The sequence below is a fragment of the Physeter macrocephalus genome, chromosome 5 (assembly GCF_002837175.3).
Source record: "Physeter macrocephalus isolate SW-GA chromosome 5, ASM283717v5, whole genome shotgun sequence".
NCBI classification, from domain to species: Eukaryota; Metazoa; Chordata; class Mammalia; order Artiodactyla; family Physeteridae; genus Physeter; species Physeter macrocephalus.
This window is the reverse complement of record NC_041218.1, coordinates 101830080-101853335: the sequence shown is the minus strand read 5'-3', so window position 1 is coordinate 101853335 and position 23256 is coordinate 101830080. Positions and strand designations below refer to the sequence as shown.

The 23256-nt window shown below is 52.0% G+C and overlaps 1 protein-coding gene across 3 annotated transcripts in view; it reads left to right on the top strand.

Moving 5' to 3' along the window:
- The window catches only part of TNS3 (tensin 3), a 58440-nt gene that overhangs the window by 20082 nt on the left and 15102 nt on the right, over nt 1-23256 (top strand). For 2 of the 3 annotated variants that reach the window (XM_028490252.2, XM_028490250.2), the window contains exons 2-8: nt 9199-9370; nt 10666-11261; nt 11932-12018; nt 15872-16003; nt 20295-20390; nt 21120-21197; nt 22339-22416. In XM_028490252.2, the coding sequence (XP_028346053.1) occupies nt 9240-9370; nt 10666-11261; nt 11932-12018; nt 15872-16003; nt 20295-20390; nt 21120-21197; nt 22339-22416 (1198 nt within the window). In that variant the 5' untranslated portion in view covers nt 9199-9239. The remainder of the gene's footprint in view (nt 1-9198; nt 9371-10665; nt 11262-11931; nt 12019-15871; nt 16004-20294; nt 20391-21119; nt 21198-22338; nt 22417-23256) is intronic. The other variant, XM_055085115.1, reaches the window with a different exon arrangement.

Here is a 23256-nt window from a genome sequence, read left to right as displayed (position 1 = left end):
GGGTTCGCGCCCCGGTCCGGGAGGATCCCACGTGCCGCGGAGCGGCTGGGCCCGTGAGCCGTGGCCGCTGCGCCTGCGCGTCCGGAGCCTGTGCTCCGCGACGGGAGAGGCCACGGCAGTGAGAGGCCCGCGTACCGCAGGAAAAAAAAAAAAAAAGAATACCTGTTGCCACCTCGCTGCCCAGAGGGCAGAAGGGAGGCTCAATCCCAGACCACAGCCCCAGAAGTCTCCTGGGCAGGAACTGGGAGTGGCGCCCCTTGGTCATCCTGTGGGGAGGCCGTGACCCCTGATGACGAGCTCTCCAGCGCATGCCCCGGCCCTGCGGAAGGGGTACCCTCGGCTCACGTTCCTGCGGGGTCAGGGGCGGCATGGACCCGGCTCCACCGGGCCAGGGAGACCCAGCCCCTTTGTACCCGTCCCTCAGCGCCGCCTCCTCCGGAAGATGCCCCGTCCTGTGGGAAGACGCCCTGCCCACCCTGGGAACGGGAGAGGGTCTCTTACATTGAATCCAAGGCACGCGGATTGTCAGACAAGCCACCCTTCTCTGTACCGCTGAGAAGGAGGAAACGGTGTGCACTCCGGGTGTAAGTGAGAGCAGGCCCTGAGCCTTAGCTTCCTGGGTCTGCCCAGGACATGATACCCCCGAGGGCTTGTTTCGAGGGCCAAGGAAGCCTGTTAGGTACCCCCCAGGTAGTAATTAGTAGTAGTATGTTGGTAAGTTATGAAGAAAGCTTGCTTTTTCTGCTCACGCTGTGAAAATCCAGCTTAAATTACGCAGCAGTGCCACGTACTGCAGCCAGCCGCCTGTGTTAACTGAGGGACCGCTGCCCTTGCTGGTGCCGGCCTAACGAGGGGCTCAGGGCGCTGCGTACGTTATGTAATCAGGGTGATTTAGAAGGACCGGGCGAAGCCACCACTGCCTGGGGAGGGGCCTGGTTTTAGAACCTGAGCGGTGATAATCTCTGGAAAACAGCAGACTTCTGGCTTCTGAAATTAGGGGAGAAAGTGGCCGCCTAGGGCCCCAGTTACTGTGTGGGGTGGGAGGTTAATGAACGCGGGTGCCCCTGGTGCCCTAGGCGTTCTGAGAAGTAAGGATCCTGTGAGGGTGTCTTGTTTGGAGTGTTGTGTCCTTTAAATCTCCCACAGGAAATAGGGCTGTCCAGTCACAACAGGACACTCTGTGAGATGACAGGACGGTTTTAAGCCCTGGCCCTCTGTTGGGACGTGGTTTTAAGTCTCCATGCTACGGTCCTGATGAGAGGAAGCTCTCATCCGGATGAAGATGCCTCAGGGCTCCTCTCCCCCAGGCTGATGGCTCTGTCCTTGGAAGGTCCAGGACAAAGTTCGGCATGAAGGCCATGTCCCATTTCCAAGGGAAAGCCAGAGCCACTGGGGACTCTGCCTGAGGGAAGAAAGCAGTTTTTCTGAGAACCTAAGACTTCTAACCCACCGGGGGTCATGGGTACAGCATCTTCCCCACGATAGATCGGGCCTCATCTCACACGTTCTGTGCCTCCTGCTGACACTTTCTCCGTTCCCGGGTGAGTCTCGTGGCTACCCGCCCTGTCGTCCTCATCAGCCCCTTACTCTGCTCTTGAGTTATACAGGTTCTCCCTCTGCTTGGAACACACTCTCGCTGGTGTTTTTTTTTTGGCTCACAGCCCAAGGAAAGCTTCCCTGTGTCAAAGCCTCTTTTCTTCTCTCTGGAGCCATCTCTCCCCGTAGCCTGACAGCTGCTGTAATCATTCTTGTCTACCTGGATTCCCGCTGGATTGGAAGTAGCTTTGAGGCAAGGCTCTTGTATCCCTGAGGCTGCTTTCCGTTGCAAGTAACCAGTCCCAACTCAATCTTGGGCAAAGGAACGTGAAAGGAGGACATGAAACTATTCACAGAAGCCAAAAGGTGGGGGCAGCCCAAGTATCCACCCACAGATGAAGGGCTAAACACAATGTGATTCATCCATACAATGGAATGTTATTCAGCCGTGAAAAGGAAGGAAATTCTTACACATGCTGCCACGTGGATGAACCTTTAAGACATAGCCAGACACGGAAGTACAAATACTGCATGATTCCACTTATATGAAGTACTCAGAGAAGTCGAATTTATAGAGACAGAAAGTAGAATGGTGGGTGCCAGGACTGGGGGAGGAGGAATGAATGCAGAGTTAGTGTTTAATGGGGACGGAGTTTCAGTTTGGCAAGATGACAAGAGTTCCGTAGATGGATGGTGGTGATGGTGGCACAACATGTGAATTGTACCTAATGCCTCTGAACTGCACACTTACAAATGGTTAAAATGGTAACGTGTGTTATTTCTGTTTCACCTCAATTTTTAAAAAACGGAAATGTAAGTGAGGCCAGAACAGAGGGCAGTTCCAGCCTCGAGTTTGGTGTCAGGAGGCCTCATACCCTGAGCCCCAGTTTCTCAGCTCTGTGTGCAGGCTCCCTCATCCCTGGGCTCTGGGGGGCCTCAGGTATCCTCAGGACCTCCAGGCCCAATGCCATTCTTCCTTAAAGTCTAGCAGGAAGGAAGGAGTTTGTTTTCCTGAGAGCTCACTCCAAAGCCCATTTTTGAAAGATGCTCATTCTTTACAGGTTGCTAAGAGCCCTTGTTAGTCATTTGAGAAGCTGGCCTTGCTTAGTGCACCATCAGAGTAGAAACTGCTTGGAAAGACTCACTGTGAAGAAAAAACTGTTTCCACTGTTGCCACATTAGAATTCCCTGCACAACACCAATGAAATGGGGGCAAATGTGTTTTCTTTCCAGCATGCTTGAATCAAAACCTCTGAATAGAAATGAGACATCTTAAAAGACAAAGAAGAAACAAGGTCCTGATTGTAGTGAGCTATTTTATCGGCATTTTCTGATTCTTCTGTGTTATTGAGTAAAAGGAAAACTGTGTTATAAGTTTTTTGAAGGGGGTAATTCCGGTTTGGATGAGAACTTCACAGAAGGATCCCCTGTCTGCTAACAGACAGGGGCCCTGACTGCAGTGCTGGTTGGGGCACTTCTGGCTCTGCTGGGGGCATGAGAACATTGATGCTTCTAGAAGAGAGAGAGACAGTTCATCCTTGGGAGAGCACTCCTAGTACTTACTGAAAATGGTGACCTTAACCCATAGAACACATTCATATGATGTGATTGTGACATAAAGATTTACAAAAGAAAAAATTTAAGATCAAGAAAGTATGTGTTTATCCATATGGGGGCCGTTGATCATTTCCTTCTGTGTTTGTAGAGCATCTCTGGGGCCAGAGATGCAGGACTTTGATTTTTGACAAAAAGCATCTATCGCAGCATTGTTTTTTCAGTCTCCCAGGGTTTTTCTCTATTTAATTGACATTATATCTGGCTGCCTGCCCATCTTTCCCTTGCTTTCAAGAAGATTGGTTAAGTGGTCTGTTGTTCATAGACAAATAACTAAAAAATTACAGGGTAAGAGCTCCCTTTAAAAATCCCTACTAAAAAAAAAAAAAAAAAAAATCCCTCCTATTGGACTTCCCTGGTGGCGCAGTGGTTAAGAATCCGCCTGCCAACTAAGGGGACACTGGTTCGAGCCCTGGTCCGGGAAGATCCCACGTGCCGCGGAGCCACTAAGCCCGTGTGCCACAACTACTGGGCCTGCACTCTGGAGCCCACGAGCCACAACTACTGAGCCCGCGTGCCACAACTACTGAAGCCTGTACACCTAGAGCCTGTGCTCCGCAACAAGAGAAGCCACAGCAATGAGAAGCCCTAGCACCGCAACGAAGAATAGCCCCCGCTCACCTCAACTAGAGAAAGCCCCCGCGCAGCAACAAAGACCCAAGGCAGCCAAAAATAAAAATAACTAAATAAAGAATTTTTTTGAAAAGTACACAGTATAAAGCCTACAAAATTTAAATATCTAATAAATAATTTTTTAAAAATCACTACTATTGAACTTCCCATGCAATCTTGCTTTTTAAAATACTTTAAATTTAGAGGTAGACAGCAGAAAAAGGACCGTTTTACCTATGAAATGTTTTATGTAAACCTCGTGGTAACCATAAAGCAAAAATCAAGAGCTGAGACATGACACATAAAAAAGGGGGGACTGAGCAAATCACCATAGGTGGAAACCACCAATTTACAAAGGGAGACAGAAACAGAAGGAAAAAGAAACAGTGGAGAGATAAATTTAGAGCTAAAGAGACTCAAGAAATCATCTGCTCTGATGCTAATTGATGGGATTCTGTGAATGAAGAACCTGAGGTCCCAGAGGTTGAGAGTGTGTTCAGTGGTCCATGACTTGTGGTGGAACCCAGCCTAGAACTTGGGGATCTGTGCGCTCCTTCCCCAGCAGCCCCAGTTTCACACCTAGAACTAGAGTGAGAGAGAAAAAAAGGTTTGGTAATGTTCCATTTTGCAGAACTCTCTCAAATGGTGGAGAAGGGAACTTCCTGGTTAACTACATCCCAGGAGGGAAAGTTGGAGGTATGGTGATAGATATAGCTGTGAAAGATAGGTAGATAGCTATAGATAAAAGATAGATGAAAGGTGAACAGGTAGATAAAAAGATAGACGGCTGATAGATAGATAGATAGATGTGTACACATGTACCATGTGGTCTATCAGAATCCCACCAGCTTTCCAGGATTCCCTCAGTAGATTTTCTCGTTCACTTCTAAAGGTTTATTGTGAATATGCCAGCCAAAGGTTGAGACTATTTAGATAGTTAAATAACAAAACTCAAGTGTCTTCACCTGGATAGGCAAGAATAATCTTGACCTCAGCTAATATATTTTCTTTTTCATTAAAGGTCATATAAAAATTTAATGGCAATTTGTAACTATTAAGAGTAAGTAATATATAAGTGAATAATTTTTATACATTTTAAAGATTTTTTTATGTACCTAGGAGACAGGAAAATGTTGATTTTTTTTTTTTTTTTTTTTTTAAATGTCACATGCCCTGACTTTCGTTAGTAAGTAGTGGTTCCTGCATCCAAGAGAAGAGGCGTAGGGGGATGAACCTTGATGTGTGGGCCCCTCCTTGACTTTTTCTGCCCTCCCATCCCCTTCCCGTGAAGGCCTCAGCACCAGGCTCTGGAGGACCGTGAGCTGAAGCAGCCCGTGAGCTGAAGCAGCGAGGGTTCCCTTTCTTCTTGTTAACTTATCCTATGTGATGTAAATAGTGGTGACCAGAGAGCCGACGTCACCCAGCTTCCCACAGAACCTCCTGTAGTGGCCCAAATGGAGCATAAAAATAGGCCTTTTGGAAAAGAGCCTGTGACCCTCTCTCACCCTGTTTTGGGTAAAGGAAGTGCAGGAAGGGGAAGCCGAGGGGAGGTGGTGGGCTGGACATCCCGGGAGCCCAGAGGGAGGCCCCCTCCTCCCAGCCCTCAGCCCAGGATGCGCCGTCTGCACAGAGAAAACCAGGAAGGGAGGCGGTCGATTTCCAACCACTGAAGGTATTATGCGGCCTCCTCTGGGCGTCAGCAGGAAAGGGAAAATGTGAGAATGTGGTGAGGAGGAACAGACTTGCCACTTTGCCGGGACGATGCCAGGGGCCCAGAAGAGCCCAGATCGGGTTGGGCACCAGAGCTGTGACGTGCACGGGGTGCACCGCAGCGTCCGTGTGGTCCCTAGTCCCCCGACTCTGTGGACACACCCTAGTGGGGGCTGTGGCCCCAGAAGTCTGACTACCCCGGAGCCCCTCACGTAGTTGGTTTAGGACAGACAGACATGCTCTCTGTGGCATCCGGAGCCGAGGAAAGCCTGCCCTCGTGTCGGAACTCTCCTCTGCTCCCGTGGCCGTCACCGCACCCCTGAGCCTCCTTCTGGGTCCAGAGCTGGGAAGACGGAGGCCCGAGCCCCACCTCCACCTGGCAACGGGGCCCACGTACAGTCGTCCTTCTGGAAGTTTCACCTGTCGTTCAACCGTGAACAGCAAATGTGCAAGTTGAACGAAAACCAGCCGGGACACGTTCTGTCTGCTCTCGGGCGTGCGCGCTTCGAGGAATGAGGGGAATCCACGCAGAAGGGTCTGCAGGCGCGGCTCGCGCAGCTGGGCCCTCTGCCTGTGCCTGGAGCCCGACTGCAAGGTCCTTCTCCAGCCGCGTGGGTCTCCCGTTCTTACGTCTCTGGATTCCCAGCAGGGCCGGTGGCCGGCGCCCCACCGCTTGGAGAATGAAGGGTGCACCCTTACCTCCCACGAGGCTCCACTCCCCGTGCTGTTTGCGTCTCTGAGCACGTGCAGGGGCCAGGAAGCCGGGGCCTCCGCTCTGAGGTGCTTGGCCGCCCCCTTAGGGGTTAAATCCTGTGGCCCGGGCCGGGGGCCGAGGCTGATCTGACCGGAGGGAGCAGAACCCAGCCACGTGCCCCAGAGTTGGCTCTGAGTGACTTAGGAACAAAGCCACTTTCATGGGAAGCACTGTGCTGGTTGTTTTCTGGAACAGGCAGCATGATGACAGCACAGAGTGGGGTCTTATTTCCCCTCGGCTCCTCCTCCTCCGCTGGGGCTCTTGGGCGCCGTGGGATTCCTGAGGTGGCCGCGGCCCTGGGACTCGGCCAGCCTACGGCTCCCGTCGCTGCCTGGGGACCACTGAGGGCGGCCTCAGAACCGGAGGAGCCGATCCTGCGAGGAGCTGCCGCGGGCACACTCATGCCACGTGCTCTCAGGCGCGGCCCGTGACACGCGCAAACAGCCTGAAAGCGGCCGCGCCAGACTTGATGGGTAGATCCCATGGTTCTGTGCTGCTCCTTGATGTGGGGTCGTAGGGGCTGCTTGGCACCGCTATCCTCCTCCCACTTTGGGGGCCAGCCTCCTGAACCGTAGTTCCACACTTTGCCCTGCCCTGTACTTTTCCGTCGGTGCCTTTGTTAACTCATTCATTAATTCATAGCATGACTGACCTGAAGCTCCCACCAGCTGCCAGCTCAGTGGAGGAGCCAGCAGTGAACACTGGGGGCCTCTCCTGCCCTATGAGTGCGGAGCCTGCAGATGTTGCCCAGTGCACCCCGCTACACGGGGACCAGTGGGTCTATCAGAATCCCACCGGCCTTCCAGGATGCCATCAAACGCCTCTTCTTCCGGGAAGCCAACTCTCTCCAGACAGAAACAATTCCTCCTGCAGGTCTTTCTGAAGCTCACAGGCTGCAACTCACATGCTTCTCAATGCGATGCTAATTCGAGTCTCCTCATTCAGACAGAATGCTCTCCTGGAGAGCAGGACCACACAGGCACTCACTTTCCCACATCATCCAGCACTGTGCTGACAGATAGCTGGTGCTCAGCAATTACATCTAAAGTAGAAAATGAGGGCTTCCCTGGTGGCGCAGTGGTTGAGAGTCCGCCTGCCGATGCAGGGGACGCGGGTTCGTGCCCCGGTCTGGGAAGATCCCACGTGCCGCGGAGCGGCTGGGCCCGTGATCCATGGCCGCTGAGCCTGCGCGTCCGGAGCCTGTGCTCCGCAACGGGAGAGGCCACGACAGTGAGAGGCCCGCGTACCGCAAGAAAAAAAAAAAAAACCAAACCAAAAGTTCACTAAATGTTTAAAAAAATTAACACTGAATTTGGTACCCCCACTCCTCCCAAAATGGACAAGTGCTGTGTTTAAGTTTGTCATTGATTTTCATAAGTTTTACTATTAAGTGAGCAAGTGTAATTTTCTTTTTACTTATCCTGCTTAGATTTCATGATTTTTTTTAAACTTGTGGCTTGATTTCTTTAGTCTGTCTTGGGAAATTCTCAGTAAATATCTTTTCCAATATTGCTTCCGCCTCATTCAATTTCTGCACCCCTTCTTGACCTCCAGTTATACATGCGTTAGAATTTTTCATCATGTCTCACATGTCTTTCTGCTCTTTTCTGTATTTTCCATCCTTTTTCCTCTCATTGCTTCAGGCTGGTTATTTTCTTCTGACTTATTTCCGAGACCAGTCATCATTTCTGCTGTGTCTAATCTGCTGATACAATCACTGACCTAATGCTTAATTGCATTAATTTTGTTTTTAAGTTCTTAGGATTTCCGTTTGATTATTCTTAATGGACTCCAGTTCTCTGGTGAAATTTTCTATCTTTTCTTACATTTTCTGAAACATTTTCAGTTTAGTTATTTTGAAGTCTGTGTCTTTTAACTCCAATGTTTGTATTAGCTGTGGGTGTTTTTTCTTTTCTTTCCTTTTTTCTTTTTCATTTTTTTGTTTTCTTTTTCATATTTTGGTTTTGTTACCTGGAATGCCTGATCAGTTTTTTTAAATTAAATATTTGATAGTATGTCCATAAAATTATAGGTAGATTGATAGATGCATAGATGTCAGATAGATAGATGGGTGGATAGGTGACAGATGGTTGGATAAATGGATTGGTAAACGGATGGATAGATGGGTGATAGATGCGTGGATGGATGGATCGATCGATGATAGATGGAGCTGAGTAATGCGAGTGATGTGAAATTTTTTTCAACTTTATTATTTTCTGATCAGTCCTCCCTTGTTTTAAGGCAGAAAGCAAAATAACCGGTATTTCTCACAATATTATTTTATTGACCATGGTAGATTTGTCCAGTTCTCAAAGCTTAGTTTAACAAAAAGGCAGAATATTAAAAAAAAAAAAAAAAAAGTACCCAGAAATAGTGGAGATGCTAGGCTGTGAGCAGGACGGACATCTGGTCAGTGGGTCATGTGAAGTTCCCTGCGGTGTGTGGGTGTCAGACAGGCAGGCTTTCCTGCTGCTCAGCTTCTCCTCCTCCTGTGACGGGGGTCAGGCCAAGTGGTCTCTGCACCTCTTGGGGGTGAAGACAGCGCAGGCAGCGCCGTGCTGGCGGAGGGAAGTGTTAGCCGAAAGCATGCGACCCAACGTGGTGTACAAAGTGCCGCTGGGCCGGTACTTTATGGCAAGGGGGTCTTTTCTGTGGTTTGCACAGAGGCCTTGCCCTTTCCAGAGTGGGGAATGGCTTACCTCATCAGCACGGTCAGTCTCTCAGGGCAAACTGTTGCTCAGGTGAGACACTGGGCTCCCTCCCGTCTCACTGTAAACGAACATCATCAGTGGAGGATGATCATCAGTACATGGTGAAAGCTGCGAGCGGGGACTGGTCAGGTGTTTCTCCTTTTGGAAATGTGCCAGGCAAGGGGAAGCTGCCCTTGGTGGAGTCGGGGCACCTCCTAATGCTGCAGAAGGCTTCGGAAGCGGCACTGCTTCTTACAGCCCTCTCGTGTTTCCTTGATCCAGAACCACGAGGCTGCCCTGAGATTCTCGGTCACTCTGTGGGGATGTCAGAGAGCCCCGCTGGACCCAAACCTGCGATGCTCCGGGCTGACGTGCCCACGGCGCCCTCCTTCCAGCGGGCGTTCACGTCCTCCTGCACGATTTCTGGCCACAGCCCCAGCCAGCGGAGGGGGAGGTAAGGTGGCCTTTGAACCGGACACAGGCTGCTCTTACAGACCCCAAACCCAAGCACCACGGAGGGAAGGCGGGGGCTCGTCCCCCCCATGACACCGGGCTGCCTTGTGGATTGACAACCATCACTCTTCCAAAATGCAGTCAAAATAAAAACTCCTGAGTCCACCCTCACTGTTAGCGGGCGGAGTGCTCAAGGAACACACTGCACTTAGAGTCTGGACACAGTGGCCAGTTCAGGACCGAGCATCCGTGAAAACGTTATCTGAGCTGAGCCTGGAAAGGGGGTGCGGTGGCCAGGCTAGGAGGGGGCCTGCCCGGGGCTGCAGATTGGGGTGGAGAGGGCAGGCAGGACGTGCTGCTCTCGGAGACATGGAATTTGTGCAGGTGTTCGGGAAAGCATGGGGTGTGCAGGAACACCCCCTCAGTGGGATTGGAGAACAGAGAGGAGGGGCCGCGGACAGAGAGAGATGTCCTGTTTCTCCTTCACAGAGGACTGCCACTGAGCAAATTCAGATGCTCAGGGTAGGAATCATTTCTTAGTATTTTACTTGTAGGCACATTGCTCTACAGTTACCACCCTTAATTCCACCTCCTTTCTCTTTACAAAAAAGGGGGACATTGCGTATCGGGGCTTGACATCACACACAGAGCAAATACATGTTTGCTAGTGAGCTAGAAAGACCCTGTCCTTCTATATTTCTAAATATAGAGTAATTTCCAATATTCTTAATATTGGCATTTCCCATTTTCGATATGGCAGTCTCCTGTGTATCCTTAATCAGCTGGTTGTCCTGAAAGCACTCATGAAAACCGACTGTGTCAGGCACCTATGCTGGGCTTCGGGAAGGAGAAGAGAACCGGGGGGAGGGAGGTTTAGGCAGAGCCCGTGGTTGGCGCATGCGTGGTGGGACCAGAGGGAGGCCACAGCCAACCCCTGCGCGCACGCGGACACGGGCTTCAAAGTCAGGACGCGGTTGAGCTGCGCCTTGAACTGAAGAGAAGAGAGGACTTTGCCAGGTGAAGGCGAGGAAGGAAGAGGCACACAGGCTGGGGAGGCAGGGTCGGACCGCCCCCCCCCCGTCCCTGAGGCTGTAGACTGAGCATCTGGGGTGAACAGTCAGGTGGGAGGCTGGAAGGGCAGGGCCTGAGTTCAGATACTCGGGGAGCATCGCGCAGCTGCGAGGGGAGCCTCGGCCCCCAGCCTCCCCGTCCCCGTCCCCGTCGTGTGGGAACCGTTGCTAATTTCCAGGCATCTCCCCGGACGTGTCGTTCCCTGACGGTTTGTCTTTGGAACAGCCCTTCCTCGGCCGAGCACCGGTGGGTGGAGACCAGCCCCAGGCCCGCGGTCACCCTGCTGGGGAGCGGCCGGCCCGGCGAGGACGGCCCCGGGCGGCCCCACTTCCCGCCAGCCGGCCTCCAGACGTCCTTCCACGGCCACGGGCTGTCCCTGGCGGAGCCGCCGGAAGCTCTGGGCCCCCCAGGCAGCCCGGCCTTCCTGAGCTTCGGCGCTGCCCCTGAAGGAGGTGGGCTCCCCCCCGGCGAGGACCCGGGGGCCCTGCTGGCCAATTCCCACGGAGCGCCCCAGGCCCCCGGCACCCCGCGGACAGCAGCCGAGGCTGCCGACAACGGCTTCCTGTCCCACAGCTTTCTCACGGTGGCACCTGGACAGAGCAGCCACCACAGCCCCGTCCTGCAGGGCCCGGGGCTCAGCCTGCCCGGGCAGCCGCCCCTCCCCGAGAAGAAGCGGGCCTCGGAGGGAGACCGTTCTTTCGGCTCGGTCTCGCCGGCCTCCAGCGGCTTCTCCAGCCCTCACAGCGGAAGCACCATGAGCATCCCTTTCCCAAACATCCTCCCGGACTTCTCCAAGGCTGCGGAGGGAGCACCTTCCCCAGGTAGGGCGCGTCTCCACGGGTAGGGGGCCCGCCCTGTGCTCACGGGCGCACTTGGGCAGCGAAGGACCCTGGGGTTACAGCCGGGCCTGCGCAGTGAGCAGCAGTGCCAGGGCGGGGCTGAGCGCCTTGGGAGAAGAATCCGGAGCCTTCAGGGGTCTTTTCCATCTCACGAGCCCGAAGCAAAATACCGATGCAGAGCCGCCTCCTAATTCATCCGGCTTGTGCGTTTATTCACGGTGGAGTCGGTCCAGCAACAGAAAATGCAGACGTCCGCGGTGGTTCTGTTTTTTTCCCCTTTGACTTGGAGTCAGTGTTCTGTGACAGTAACTTTTAAAAAACAAACATTGAACAAATACATTTGAAATTTAATTATGCAATGCTTCAAATGTAAAAGGTACAATAAGACACCGACAGGAGTAAGCAACACCAGCTTTGCTCTGCGTGCTTCCTGGCTTTCTAACTACGTGCTGTTGAAATGTGCTGCGGAGCCCGGATCGCAGTGTCCTGCTGTCTTTGTGTTTTCTGTTGTGAAACAGCTTCTCCCCTGTGGTTAAAGAGAGCGCCCCATCCTCGCCCAGGGTGGGACTTTGCATTTCTAGGTCCCTTTGAGGTGAGAGGTTGCAATGAAAAACGCCCTTCACAGTTATTGTTTTTGAATGCTGTTTTGCAGATACTCCAGGTGATAAGCACGTGTCCGTGAACTTTGTCCAAGACACATCCAAGTTCTGGTACAAGGCAGATATCTCCAGAGAGCAAGGTGCGTGGGTGGGACAAGGGCTCTGCATCCGGGAAGGAGGACCGCGGGGTGGGTGCATCGGGGTGGGTGCATCAGGGTGGGACCGGATGAGCTGGAGGAAGGCCTGCCCTTCATGACTCGCCTTGAGGGAAAGGCCTCAAGGCCGTACGACCTTTAAGTTTTTGTGGGAAAAGCTCAGTCCTAATGAGGGAGCCGGCCTGGATGGGCACCGGCCACGATCGCTCTAGTGTGTGGGGTGTAATTTCTGGTGGCTTTTCCACCAGCCAAGGCCTCTGGCCAGCGTTGCCAGCGATGACGTGATGCGAAGACGTCATGGGCCCAGCCGCTGGCCTGAGGGTCGGTGGGGGAAGGAGGGGTGTCTTCCTAACACCGTTCATGGACACACCTGCCTGTGTCACGCTGGAAAGACAAGCTGCTGGCGGACTCAGCCCAGCATGTCACACGCAGCACAGCAACTCTGGGTGCGCGGTACAGTCGGAAGACAGCTGGCAAAAATGAGAAATGGTTAATTTATATTTTTGAGCAGCGAAGTCGCGTGTCACTTTTTACTAGAACACGAAGAGAAGAGGTGTCCCAGAGGGACGCTGGCATGGCGTCGGTGGTGGTCCCTCTGGGGCAGCCCCTCAGGCGAACAGCACTCACTCCAGCAGAATTCGTGGGATCCCTGCGACGTGCCGGCCCCGCTCACGGGAGCCACCGTCCTCCCTGGAGGTGGCGACCCGGCCGCCTGTGGGCTCATCACTCCCGGACGGCCCTCCGAGAGGGTGACGTGGAACTGGCTGGGGCTGGCAGATGCTGGCCAGGATGCCCAGAGAGGAGATACCCCAGGGGCTGCTCTCAGCAAGTGGGGAAGAAATCACAACTGCTCTCCGGGGGAGTGTTTCTCAAAAGTGCCTGGATGTGAACAGTTAAATGGCTGGAAAACAGCACTGTCCAAAGTTGTCATTGAAATTCTTCTACTCAATTAGGCAGATAATAAAAATGGTAAGAATGTGCCTTTCTTCCCATGAGCTCAATGGACCTATTGTCATTTCCTATGAGGGGAGCTCGCTTGGCCTGGAGAGGCTTCTGAGTCCCTGAATTGGCCTTTGTGCCGTGCACTCCCCACGTTCCAGGCTCTGTTGTGGCCAGATGCTCCGTCCTCGTCCCCTCCCTGCTCTGGTCACAAGAACCCCCAGGACTGTGGCCCTTAGCTCCAGCGCCTCATCCAGCCCGACAGACCCTGAGAAGTGCTTGTCGGGGACCCTGTCCTAGAGTATTCTGAGCAGACTCTCCTATTCTGGCAGCTCAGCCTTTCAAACCAGGGTGTAGGCTGGGCTGGGCCGCCCCCTTCTCTGACTGAACAGCCGGGCTCTGGCTTCAGAAGAGGCAGGCTTGGTTGGAGAGCGCTAGGCGGGTCCTGCGGGATGGCTATGGGAAAGCCTTCCGCGTGGGGTTCGGGGGAGAGGATCTGGGTGGAGGGCACCTCCCTTGGTGGCACCTGCTGGGCGGTGGGAGTTACTGTTGTCATTTGCCTAATCTCAGCCACACATTTAAAAATATTTCTTTGGGGTGGACTCCATCTCAAAATAGCTAACATGTGCATTGGGCATTGATTTTTCCAGTTGAACTCCGAAAGCATAACTTCCTCTGTTTTCTAGATATTTTGTGTAGACAACACCTACACAGATGAATGTTCTGTTGGGTGCGCCAACTTCTCCAGATGGAAGAAAGCCATCCGTGGGTTTTGTTGTAACCGCTGGGATGTGCCTTTTTCAGGAGAAACTGTAATGAAATTTCAGGGAGATTCAGGAGGGGGAAAAAAAGCCCTATCGCCTGTTTAGGGGCACAGTTGTTCACTTATTACTATGGCAAGATGGGTACCTTGGGACTTTTTAAAGGTGAACATAAAAACCTTAGGACGAAAGTAAAGTAGAAATTGAGTATGGTTGTTCCAGCCGTGCTCTCAGGCCTCTGCCCTCGAATCCTTGAAAACACCAGCTGCCGGGAGAGAGGTGATAAGGATCCCGTGGGGGTGCACGACCTCCTTTTCACACCCCCACTGCGGGCTCATTTCTGTTCCAGAAACAACGAGCCCAGCGGCGCCCTCAGGCCCCCTCTGCGGGCGCGTGAGACCCGGGCTCCCGAGACCCGGGCTCCCTTGTGCCCAGCTGGCCTGGCTTCAGGGATGGGGTCTGGGGGCGGAGGACGGGCCAGAGCAGAGCCGGCCTTTCCCTCCGCTGCCCGGAAGTCAGCCTCCTGTGCGGCTGGGGCGCTTTTTTCCACCACAGTGAAGTAAAATCCTGACTTACAAAGAAAAAGCTCTGGTGAGGTTATCACAATCGAAAACTATAACTTCTGTAAGTGATCTTTTCCCTCCACTTTAAAAGCATAATAGTTCTTCAGCCCCCGTAGTTAGAAAACGTGCTTTGCGACAAAACCAGCTGCGAAGGCCTGGGGTCCCCCGTGGCGTCCACCCACCCTCCCCTCCCCGGCCTTGAGGTGCTGGAGCGGAAGGTGGGCTTTCACTCCACTGCGTCAGGCTTGCACCCGCCAGGGTCACACCAGACCCGCTCCCCCTGGAGAGCGCTGTGCTTTCCTGTCCCTCGTCCCCTACGTGTGTCAGTGTACAAGCTCCTGCCTTATGCCCTTGTCCTGCAGGGGCTGGGGCAGCGCCACGGAAGAGTGTGTACAAGAAACCAATTGTCTCATCCTGCAGCCAAGCAAATGCCATGCCGGGGGATTGGGGCTGGAGTCCTGATGCACGGGGGCCTGGGACAGAGCGCTTCCTGGGGTTATTTCCTGAGGCGTGACAGGGCTTCCTGCCACTCCTGGGTTTATGTCCGGGCCCCCCATCTACTCCAGATGGGGCCTTGGGCTCTACAGAAAGGCGGCATTTCCATGGCTGTAATTTTCCAGTGCCTTATATTTTAAATCCCTAGTTTTCTTTTTGTAAAAATGTAAAGTTTATGAGAGACATTCTGAGAGATGTTCTGGTTACTAGAGAAAATTCTCGCCGGTGTCTGGGTTGCATCAGCTTGAGGTTACTGTCACCCTAACCCATCCATCCGTCCCGCTTTCTTCCCGTATCCTGAGCATGGGACCTGGGGGAGCCAGACTTTGAGCTTGAAGGGGAGGGATGTTCTTTTTAGGCGACAGTCAGTGTGATATGCCTCCCAGCCTCACCAGGGGCAGGTGGAAGGTGCAGTGCCAGGTGCAGCTCGTGGCCCTGACTCACTGGTGACGGCCGCATCGAATACGGGTTCACAGCCTCGTCCAGGCTGGAAACAATTGGCCATAACTGCCACGCCTGCCTCAGAGCCACGGGACAGAGGGCCACCTGCGATCCCCCTGGGGCAAATCTTGGAATTTGTATTAAATATTCAGTAACTTTTGGGGTACACTCACAGTCTTCAGAAAGTGGGATTGGAAACTTCTTTCCTTCTACTGAAAGTTGAGAGCGGACTTGCTAAAATCTCTAAGAAAAACGCCACTCGGGGAGACGTAGGGCAGGGCCGCGGCGGGGAACGCGTGACAGCCCCGCCTGACTTCCTGCTCCGTCACACCGTGGGTACTGGAACCTGGTCTGGGCACTTGTGCCGGTGCAGCTTGGTTTCCTGGGCTGTCAGGTGGGCGGGGGGGTCCTCATTTGGCCTTCACAGGCGCTGCGGGGTTAACAGGAGTCGTGTGTGAAGGCGGCACCTTTGTGATCTAAAGGGACGGGCCACCCTGTGCCCCTGTGTCCTTTACAGTCAGGCCCCCAGGAAACCTCGGGTCGTCACAGAGGCTTCCCCCACCCTTGTCACGGCCCTGAGTGGAGGCAGGCCGTGGGCCCCCCCGGCAGACACTCACGTCTCTCTGTTTCCCTCCGCAGCCATCGCTGTGCTGAAGGACAAGGAACCCGGGTCATTTATTGTCAGGGACAGCTACTCCTTCCGAGGCGCCTATGGCCTGGCCGTGAAGGTGGCTGCGCCCCCGCCCTCCGTCTTGCAGCTGAACAAGAAAGGTGGGTCCCGCGGGCTCTTCTCAGCGGCACCTCGCCTGTCCGTTTCCTTTGTGCCCGTGAGATGGTGGGTGACCTGGAACAACACTCATAGGTTTTCTTCTTCTTATTCTTTTTTTCGGGTGTATTTTGGTAAGTACTGTCTTGGCTCAAGAAGGAAGGTTAATTATTTGTAAATTTTTTTTTATTGCCTTGATGGGTGATCAGATGTCAGAACAATGGGGCAAGTCCTCCGATAAGGCATCTTTGCGCCCATTTTCAGCCCTGTATGCCTCAGTTCCCTCCTGCTTCCTGTGGGTGGACATCTATAATAAATGCCTGTGTGTCTTCTCACTATCTGTCCAACGCACACAAACATGCATTTTTCCTTTTCTCTTACATAGAATGTGGCATACTATATACACGGTTCTTGTTCCTACACCCAGTAGAGTATTTTGATGGATTGAAAGTGAGGCCAGTGCAAGCCTGGAGTCATGAGATTATCCTTCCTTAGGGGAAAGGACAAAGCCTTCTTCCTCTCTGGTCCAGCACTCTGCACAAGTGGCAAATACTAGCCGAATAACGTGTAATACAGGCAAGGCTTCTTCTTACCTCTTTAATGTTTCTTGTCATGAACATAACCATGTATAGAAGAGTTTGCGATGCCTGCATGCACAGGTAAGCGTTATTATGAAGCAGACAGGCATGGACCCCAATCTTGTGGGGAAGCCCCTACATGCCCTTCCCTGTGTGTTGTAATCCATCGCCACCATTACTTTTTGGTTTCCAAGGATCCTGGATTTGACTAGGTGAGGCCCTTCCAGCGGCCCCTTGTCCTTCTGACATACCCCCCATTAGTCCGTGAGCACGCCACCTTCTGAAACAGCAAACCTGTTTTAGGCTTACTTTGTACTTCCCCTGCCCCAGCCATTTCTCTAAAGATCCTTGGTTCTTTGTATTGGGGAGCGGTATCTAGAAACCAAGATCTAATCGCTAGGTTTGCTCTTTGCTATCGGAGTACCACTCCTTCTCTCTAGGACCTGAGCTAGGGAATGTAGCAGTTTAAAAAATTCCTGAGCTCACGTTGATACCACCCGTTCAAATACAGTACCACCAGTTCCTTTCTCACCTCTCCTTCAGGGATGAGCTCGGTTCCCAACAAATCAATACACTTATTCCCTTTCTCTGTCCCCTAATATGTGGTTTCTGGTTTATTTATTTTTTTCTTTTTATCACACCCTGCCCTCCTTGCCACCCCCCCCCTTTTCTTTTAACCAACTATGCCACAAACTCTATGGAAAAGGAAAAGATTCTTTTCCCCTAAATGGAGATTGTGGACTGGAATGTCGGCAAGTTACGTGGCTCTTCCTAGGGCACCTGGGCTCACCTGGGTGGGGCGAGGGTGGGTCAGAATAAGGACAGATTCTGAAGCTTTGGTGTTTAAACAAAATGACACTCGCCTGCTTCACTCACGCTCTGTGCCCGGTACCAAATCCTGAGATGAAATCTCTGCTTAAAGCTTCCTGGAGAAAATTGACTTGCAGTGAGTTACAGCTTGAAGAATGAGATTTGCTTTCCAAGGGGGTCCGGCTTCAGGCATGGCCAAGGGGTTTTCAGGGAACTTAGATGGTCGGTTTGGGCAAAGGTAGTGGTTGTGTGAATAGAAGAGGGGGTGAGGCTGAGGAGGAGCAGGTGATTCAGAGCCCAGATCCATGGCTGTTGTCATGTCTGGAAGTGAAGGGGGAGAAGGCTCTGTGCAGATCAGCCAGAACAGGGGAACCTTGGAAGTAGGGCCCCAGGGCATCCAGAATTCCTTTTTTTTTTTTTTTTAACATCTTTATTGGAGTATAACTGCTTTACAATGGTGTGTTAGTTTCTGCTTTACAACAAGGTGAATCAGTTATACATATACATATGTTCCCATATCTCCTCCCTCTTGCGTCTCCCTCCCCCCCACCCTCCCTATCCCACCCCTCTAGGTGGTCACAAAGCACGGAGCTGACCTCCCTGTGCTATGCGGCTGCTTCCCCACTACCTATCCACCCTACGTATGGTAGTGTCTATATGTCCCTGCCACTCTCTCACTTCGTCACAGCTTACCCTTCCCCCTCCCCGTGTCCTCAAGTCCATGCTCTAGTAGGTCTGTGTTTTATTCCCGTCCTACCCCTAGGCTCTTCATGACATTTTTTTTTCTTAGATTCCATATATATGTGTTAGCATATCCTGCCCCTAGGTTCTTCAGAACCCCTTATTTTTAGATTCCATATATATGTTAGCATATGGTATTTGTTTTTCACCTTCTGACTTACTTCACTCTGTATGACAGACTCCAGGTCCATCCACCTCACTACGAATAACTCAGTTTCATTTCCTTTTATGGCTGAGTAATATTCCATTGTATATATGTGCCACATCTTCTTTATCCATTCATCTGTTGATGGACACTTAGGTTGCTTCCACGTCCTGGCTATCGTAAATAGAGCTGCAGTGAACATTGTGGTACATGACTCTTTGAATTATGGTTTTCTCAGGGTATATGCCCAGTAGTGGGATTGCTGGGTCATATGGTAGTTCTATTTGTAGTTTTTTAAGGAACCTCCATAGCTCCACCAAACATTCCACTGGCTTTTGAGTGGTTTAAATAGAGGCTTTTGTAGCTCAGGAGCTGACTCGGGCCCGGATTGTGGAGGATGTAAGGCGTTTGGCAGTATTTGGAAACATGCTGAGTGATGATTACATCAGAAAAGAGTCTCAGGACTGGAACCTCTGAGGGTGTGTGGAGAGAGGGATGGGTGATGAGGGAGCAGGAATGAGTGCATGGCAGCTCCCGGGCTCCTCTCGGTTTCAGCTGAAGCTTTTAAAGCAAGGCCAAAACTTTTTTTTTTTTTTTACTGCATGCATTATCTTTTTGGAAATACAGATGGTGGTGTATAATTCTTACCTCCAGGCATGCATCCCACCTCTAAGGCCCACTTTGTCTCAATCTTCAGGCAAAGGCAACAAAATAGAGGATATTAGAATAGCAGACTTCAGGACATGCAACATTGCCAGGCACATCCTCTGGGTGAAATTTTGTCTGGTTGCCTTGCCTGCACCCGGCCCCTGGATTTGGCATTTGGATTTCACAGTCTAAGGATAGATCTGAGAGGACAGTTGACCAGGAAAAAGCCCAGCAAGTCACCACCCACCCCTGGTACCCCGGAGACGGGACAGCGACAGACGTGTGGGGTGCTGGTCTCCGAACCCCCATGCAGCTGGGTTCCCCACTGACTCACTTCTCACCACTGGCATCCAGACCACACTCTGCTGCGTCTGCCTTCAGTTTGGAAGCCGTGGATCATTTTCCTCCCACAACTGAATGGCAAGATGTTCTTGTCCCCATTTATATTCAGTACTGCCTTTTATGGAATCTGATCATTTCCTTTCCTACCAGCTATACTGCCCCTGTGAAATGCTGACACCGATGTTGCTGATATTTGTCACTGTTGTTTAAAATAAGCATCACTGGGGAGCCTGCCATGGGCCAGGTGTGGAGCCCAAACCCACCTCTAGCAGGTCCTGCCGTCAGAAATGTTAGAAGTTACGGCAGGCGGACATCTTCCCATGGGGACACGTTCCCAGGGAGACACGTTCCCAGGGAGACACGTTCCCAGGGAGGGTGCTGAACGAGGCAGGACGGAAACACAGCGCAGTGTGAATGTGAATGTCTGCGGGGCTCATTAGCATAGTGCAGTGACTTCTTTTTCTTCTGTTCGTTGTTTGTACTTTTCCACCATCAGGCAGTTTGCCATTCTGTGGCTTTTCATGATGCACTTTCTCTTTGGGCTCGCGGGCTGGCATGAACACAGGTCTGTGTAGCAGCAATATGATTAGAGGGCTTGCTGTCAGGAGGGGCTTGTGTACCTGACTCCTGGCTAAATCTTACCCAGAAGACTGGCACGCTTCCAGCTCTTTCCAGTGATTCATTCTTGGGCATCATGCTGTGTCTGGGTCTTTCTAAGTTCTCCTCTTAGGAGGCAAAGGAGCTGGAGGTCCATGTTCCCGGTTCTTAGCTGCTCATTTCCGTCACTGGGAATTCTACAGTGTGAGGCTGTCTCCTAAGGACTCCTCCGCCTCTAAGCACAGTCACTGGAGGGGGTTCTAGCTGCCCATCGGGCAGTGCTCAGCCAGCCTTCCAGCAGCGCAGCTACCATTCCTAGAGTGGTTCTTGTGGCAGCCAACCTACTCCGGGGGCCAGACTCTCCCTCCCTCTCCCTCATCCTCCCCTGCTCTCATTTTTTAAAATTCTCTTCTCTTTCTTTTAAATCTACCGCAGCTGGAGATTTGGCCAATGAACTCGTTCGGCATTTTTTGATCGAGTGCACCCCAAAAGGGGTGCGGTTGAAAGGGTGCTCCAATGAACCGTATTTTGGTAAGTGGCTGAGAGCCCGACTTGGTGTTCGGAGCCCACGAGCACGCGCTGTCTCTGCTCCCCGCCATCACTCCGCTGGGGCTTCACGCAGGGCGTTTACTTTTCATCCCCATTCAGAGGTTCCTCAATTGTCATCTCTAAAATAAACCGGATATTAAATTTTCTTACAAGCTGTCTCAAAACTAAGCAAATAAAATGCACGGTGCTGGGACTGGAAATGCAGATTCCACAAGGTACGGTCCAGGCAGGCGGGCAGAGAAGGGTGGACAAGGTTGGGGCCTGAGTGTGACCCCTCCCTCCGGGCACAAGAGAAGCACAGGCTCCCTGTAAGACGAGAGCCTTCCCGCCCCTGCAGGCATGTCCGAAAGACGGCATGAGCTCACAGGCAGAGCTTGAACAAACCAAAGCATCACCTTACAGAGGTGATTCGGTGGTACCAGTGGGAGCTGTCTCAGATTCGGCAGACTGTGTGACTTGTTCTTTATGAATTGGTAGTGCTGTGTCTCTGCTGAGAATCATCTGCGGTTCCCTTTATCTGCCCCCTTGCCGTCTGCCGAACTTATGGCTTCGTGGAAGTTTTGCACAAATTCCCACAATAATGGAGCATGTTGGGTGCTAAAAATATAAGGGGTCACCCTTTGCAGCAGCCTCCTTTCAGGAGATAAATTGGCTGAGTAACACAGTATTTAGGGCAGTGCTAACGCCTGTTTGCTGTTCATCTGTTCACAGGAAGCCTGACGGCTTTGGTGTGTCAGCATTCCATCACGCCCTTGGCTTTGCCCTGCAAACTGCTCATTCCCGATAGAGGTACGCTGCCGGGGCCTGAGGGCTGCTCTGGCTCTGTGTGGGATCACCCGCAGGGTGCTGGGATCCAAAGAGATTCCTTGAGAAAAATCAGACCAGAACTTCCTTTCCATCACGTACCCTGTGGGTAAACCCTGAATAGTTCACCCAGGTCAGGTAAGAAGAGGTGGCCCGCTGCCCCTGCAGCCTCCGGTCATGTCTTTATGTCATGGCTTTGTGAAAAGTTTCCTTGGAGCCAAGATTCTGTAGCTCAAAGTTATAAAATGCCTGGACTCAGAGACCTTCCAGGTCATTTACATTGAAATTTTATAATTCTACAAAATCAGCAAAATGTTGATATTGTTGACGTTAGGTGCTGGATGAACTATTGTCTTTACCTTTGTGTTTGTTTCAAAATATTCACGGTGAAAAGATTTTTAAAAATAGCACCCACAGCAGGCGATCAGGCATATCCCCGCTTTCCTAGACCATCTCAAGTTCACATAATTGTATTATATTCCAGAAACGTGATTAATTTAAAATACAGGCAAATGTGACTTACCTTTTTTTTTTAAGGGAATTCTTTATTTTTATTATTTATTTATTTATTTATTTATTTATTTATTTATTTATTTATTTTTGGCTGCGCTGGGTCTTCGTTTCTGCGCGAGGGCTTTCTCTAGTTGTGGCGAGCGGGGGCCGCTCTTCATCGCGGTGTGCGGGCCTCTCACTATCGCGGCCTCTCTTGTTGCGGAGCACAGGCTCCAGATGCTCAGGCTCAGTAGTTGTGGCTCACGGGCCCAGCCGCTCCGCGGCACGTGGGATCTTCCCGGACCGGGGCTCGAACCCGCGTCCCCTGCATCGGCAGGCGGACTCTCAACCACTGCGCCCCCAGGGAAGCCCTGACTTACCTTTTAAAATGTAATTGTTCATATACATTAATTCGGAGGTGAGAAAGCTATTTTGCTGGGCTGTGCCCTCCCAGCTCTTGCTTGGAACGTGGTGGTGGTTCTCTGTGCTGGGCTCTTTTCTGCAAGAGGAAGGCCCAGCTCTGCAGAGCCTGTGCATCCCTGTCCCGGCCTCAGTCACGAGCATGCACACTGTCGTGGTCATTCTTTGCCTGGGAGGTGGACTCACTTCTGCGTTTTCTTGCTCCTTCCTGCAGACCCGTTGGAGGAAAGAGCTGAAAGTTCTCCGCAAACGGCGGCCAACTCTGCAGCCGAGCTGCTGAAGCAGGGGGCAGGTCAGTCCCCGCCGCGTCGTCCGCTCCTCCGGGTTCCTGGGCAGAGACGGGCTCGGTGACACAGCTTCCCCTCTTACTTTCCGTCTGGGTTCCTTGCCTTGCTGTGTCAGAGAAGGTTTCCTTCTGTAGAAACCACCACAGGGCTGGGCTGGGTGGGGCCTCAAGTGTCCTGGCAGCAGGGCCAGGACTCCGCAGGGCGAAGGTGACCAAATTCAGGGGAGTAAATGTCACAGCCTGTGTTTGATTTGGGAGAATGTGGGCGACCTGCCCCTGTAGCTGGAAACGTTAAAGAGGTCAGTGAGTCTGCAGCTTGAGCCAGGGTGACCCGACCCCCCGGCAGCGGGCTCCCCGGGGCACTTCTCTTGCTAGTAGACTTTATTTTTTAGCGCAGTTTTAGGCTCACGGCAAAATTGAGAGGAAGGTGCAGAGGGTTCCCATACAGCCCTTTTGCCCCCTACACGTGCGCAGTCTCCCTCATCACATCCCCCATCCGTGGGACATTTGCTACAGTTGATGAACCTACATGGACACATCATAGTCACCCGGAGTCCATAGTTTACATCACTGTTCACTCTTGCTGTATATTCCTTGGGTCTGGACAAACGTTTGATGACATTTATCCACCGTTATAGTATCACACAGAATAGTTTCAATGTCCTAAAAATCCTCTGTGCTCCACCTAGTAATCCTTCCTCCCTAACTCCTGGCAACCACTGATCCTTTTATTGTCTCCGTGGTTTTGCTTTTCCAGAATGTCATAGGATTAGAATCATACAGTATACATAGCCTTTTTTTTTTTTTTTTTTTTTTTTTTGCGGTAGGCGGGCCTCTCACCGTTGT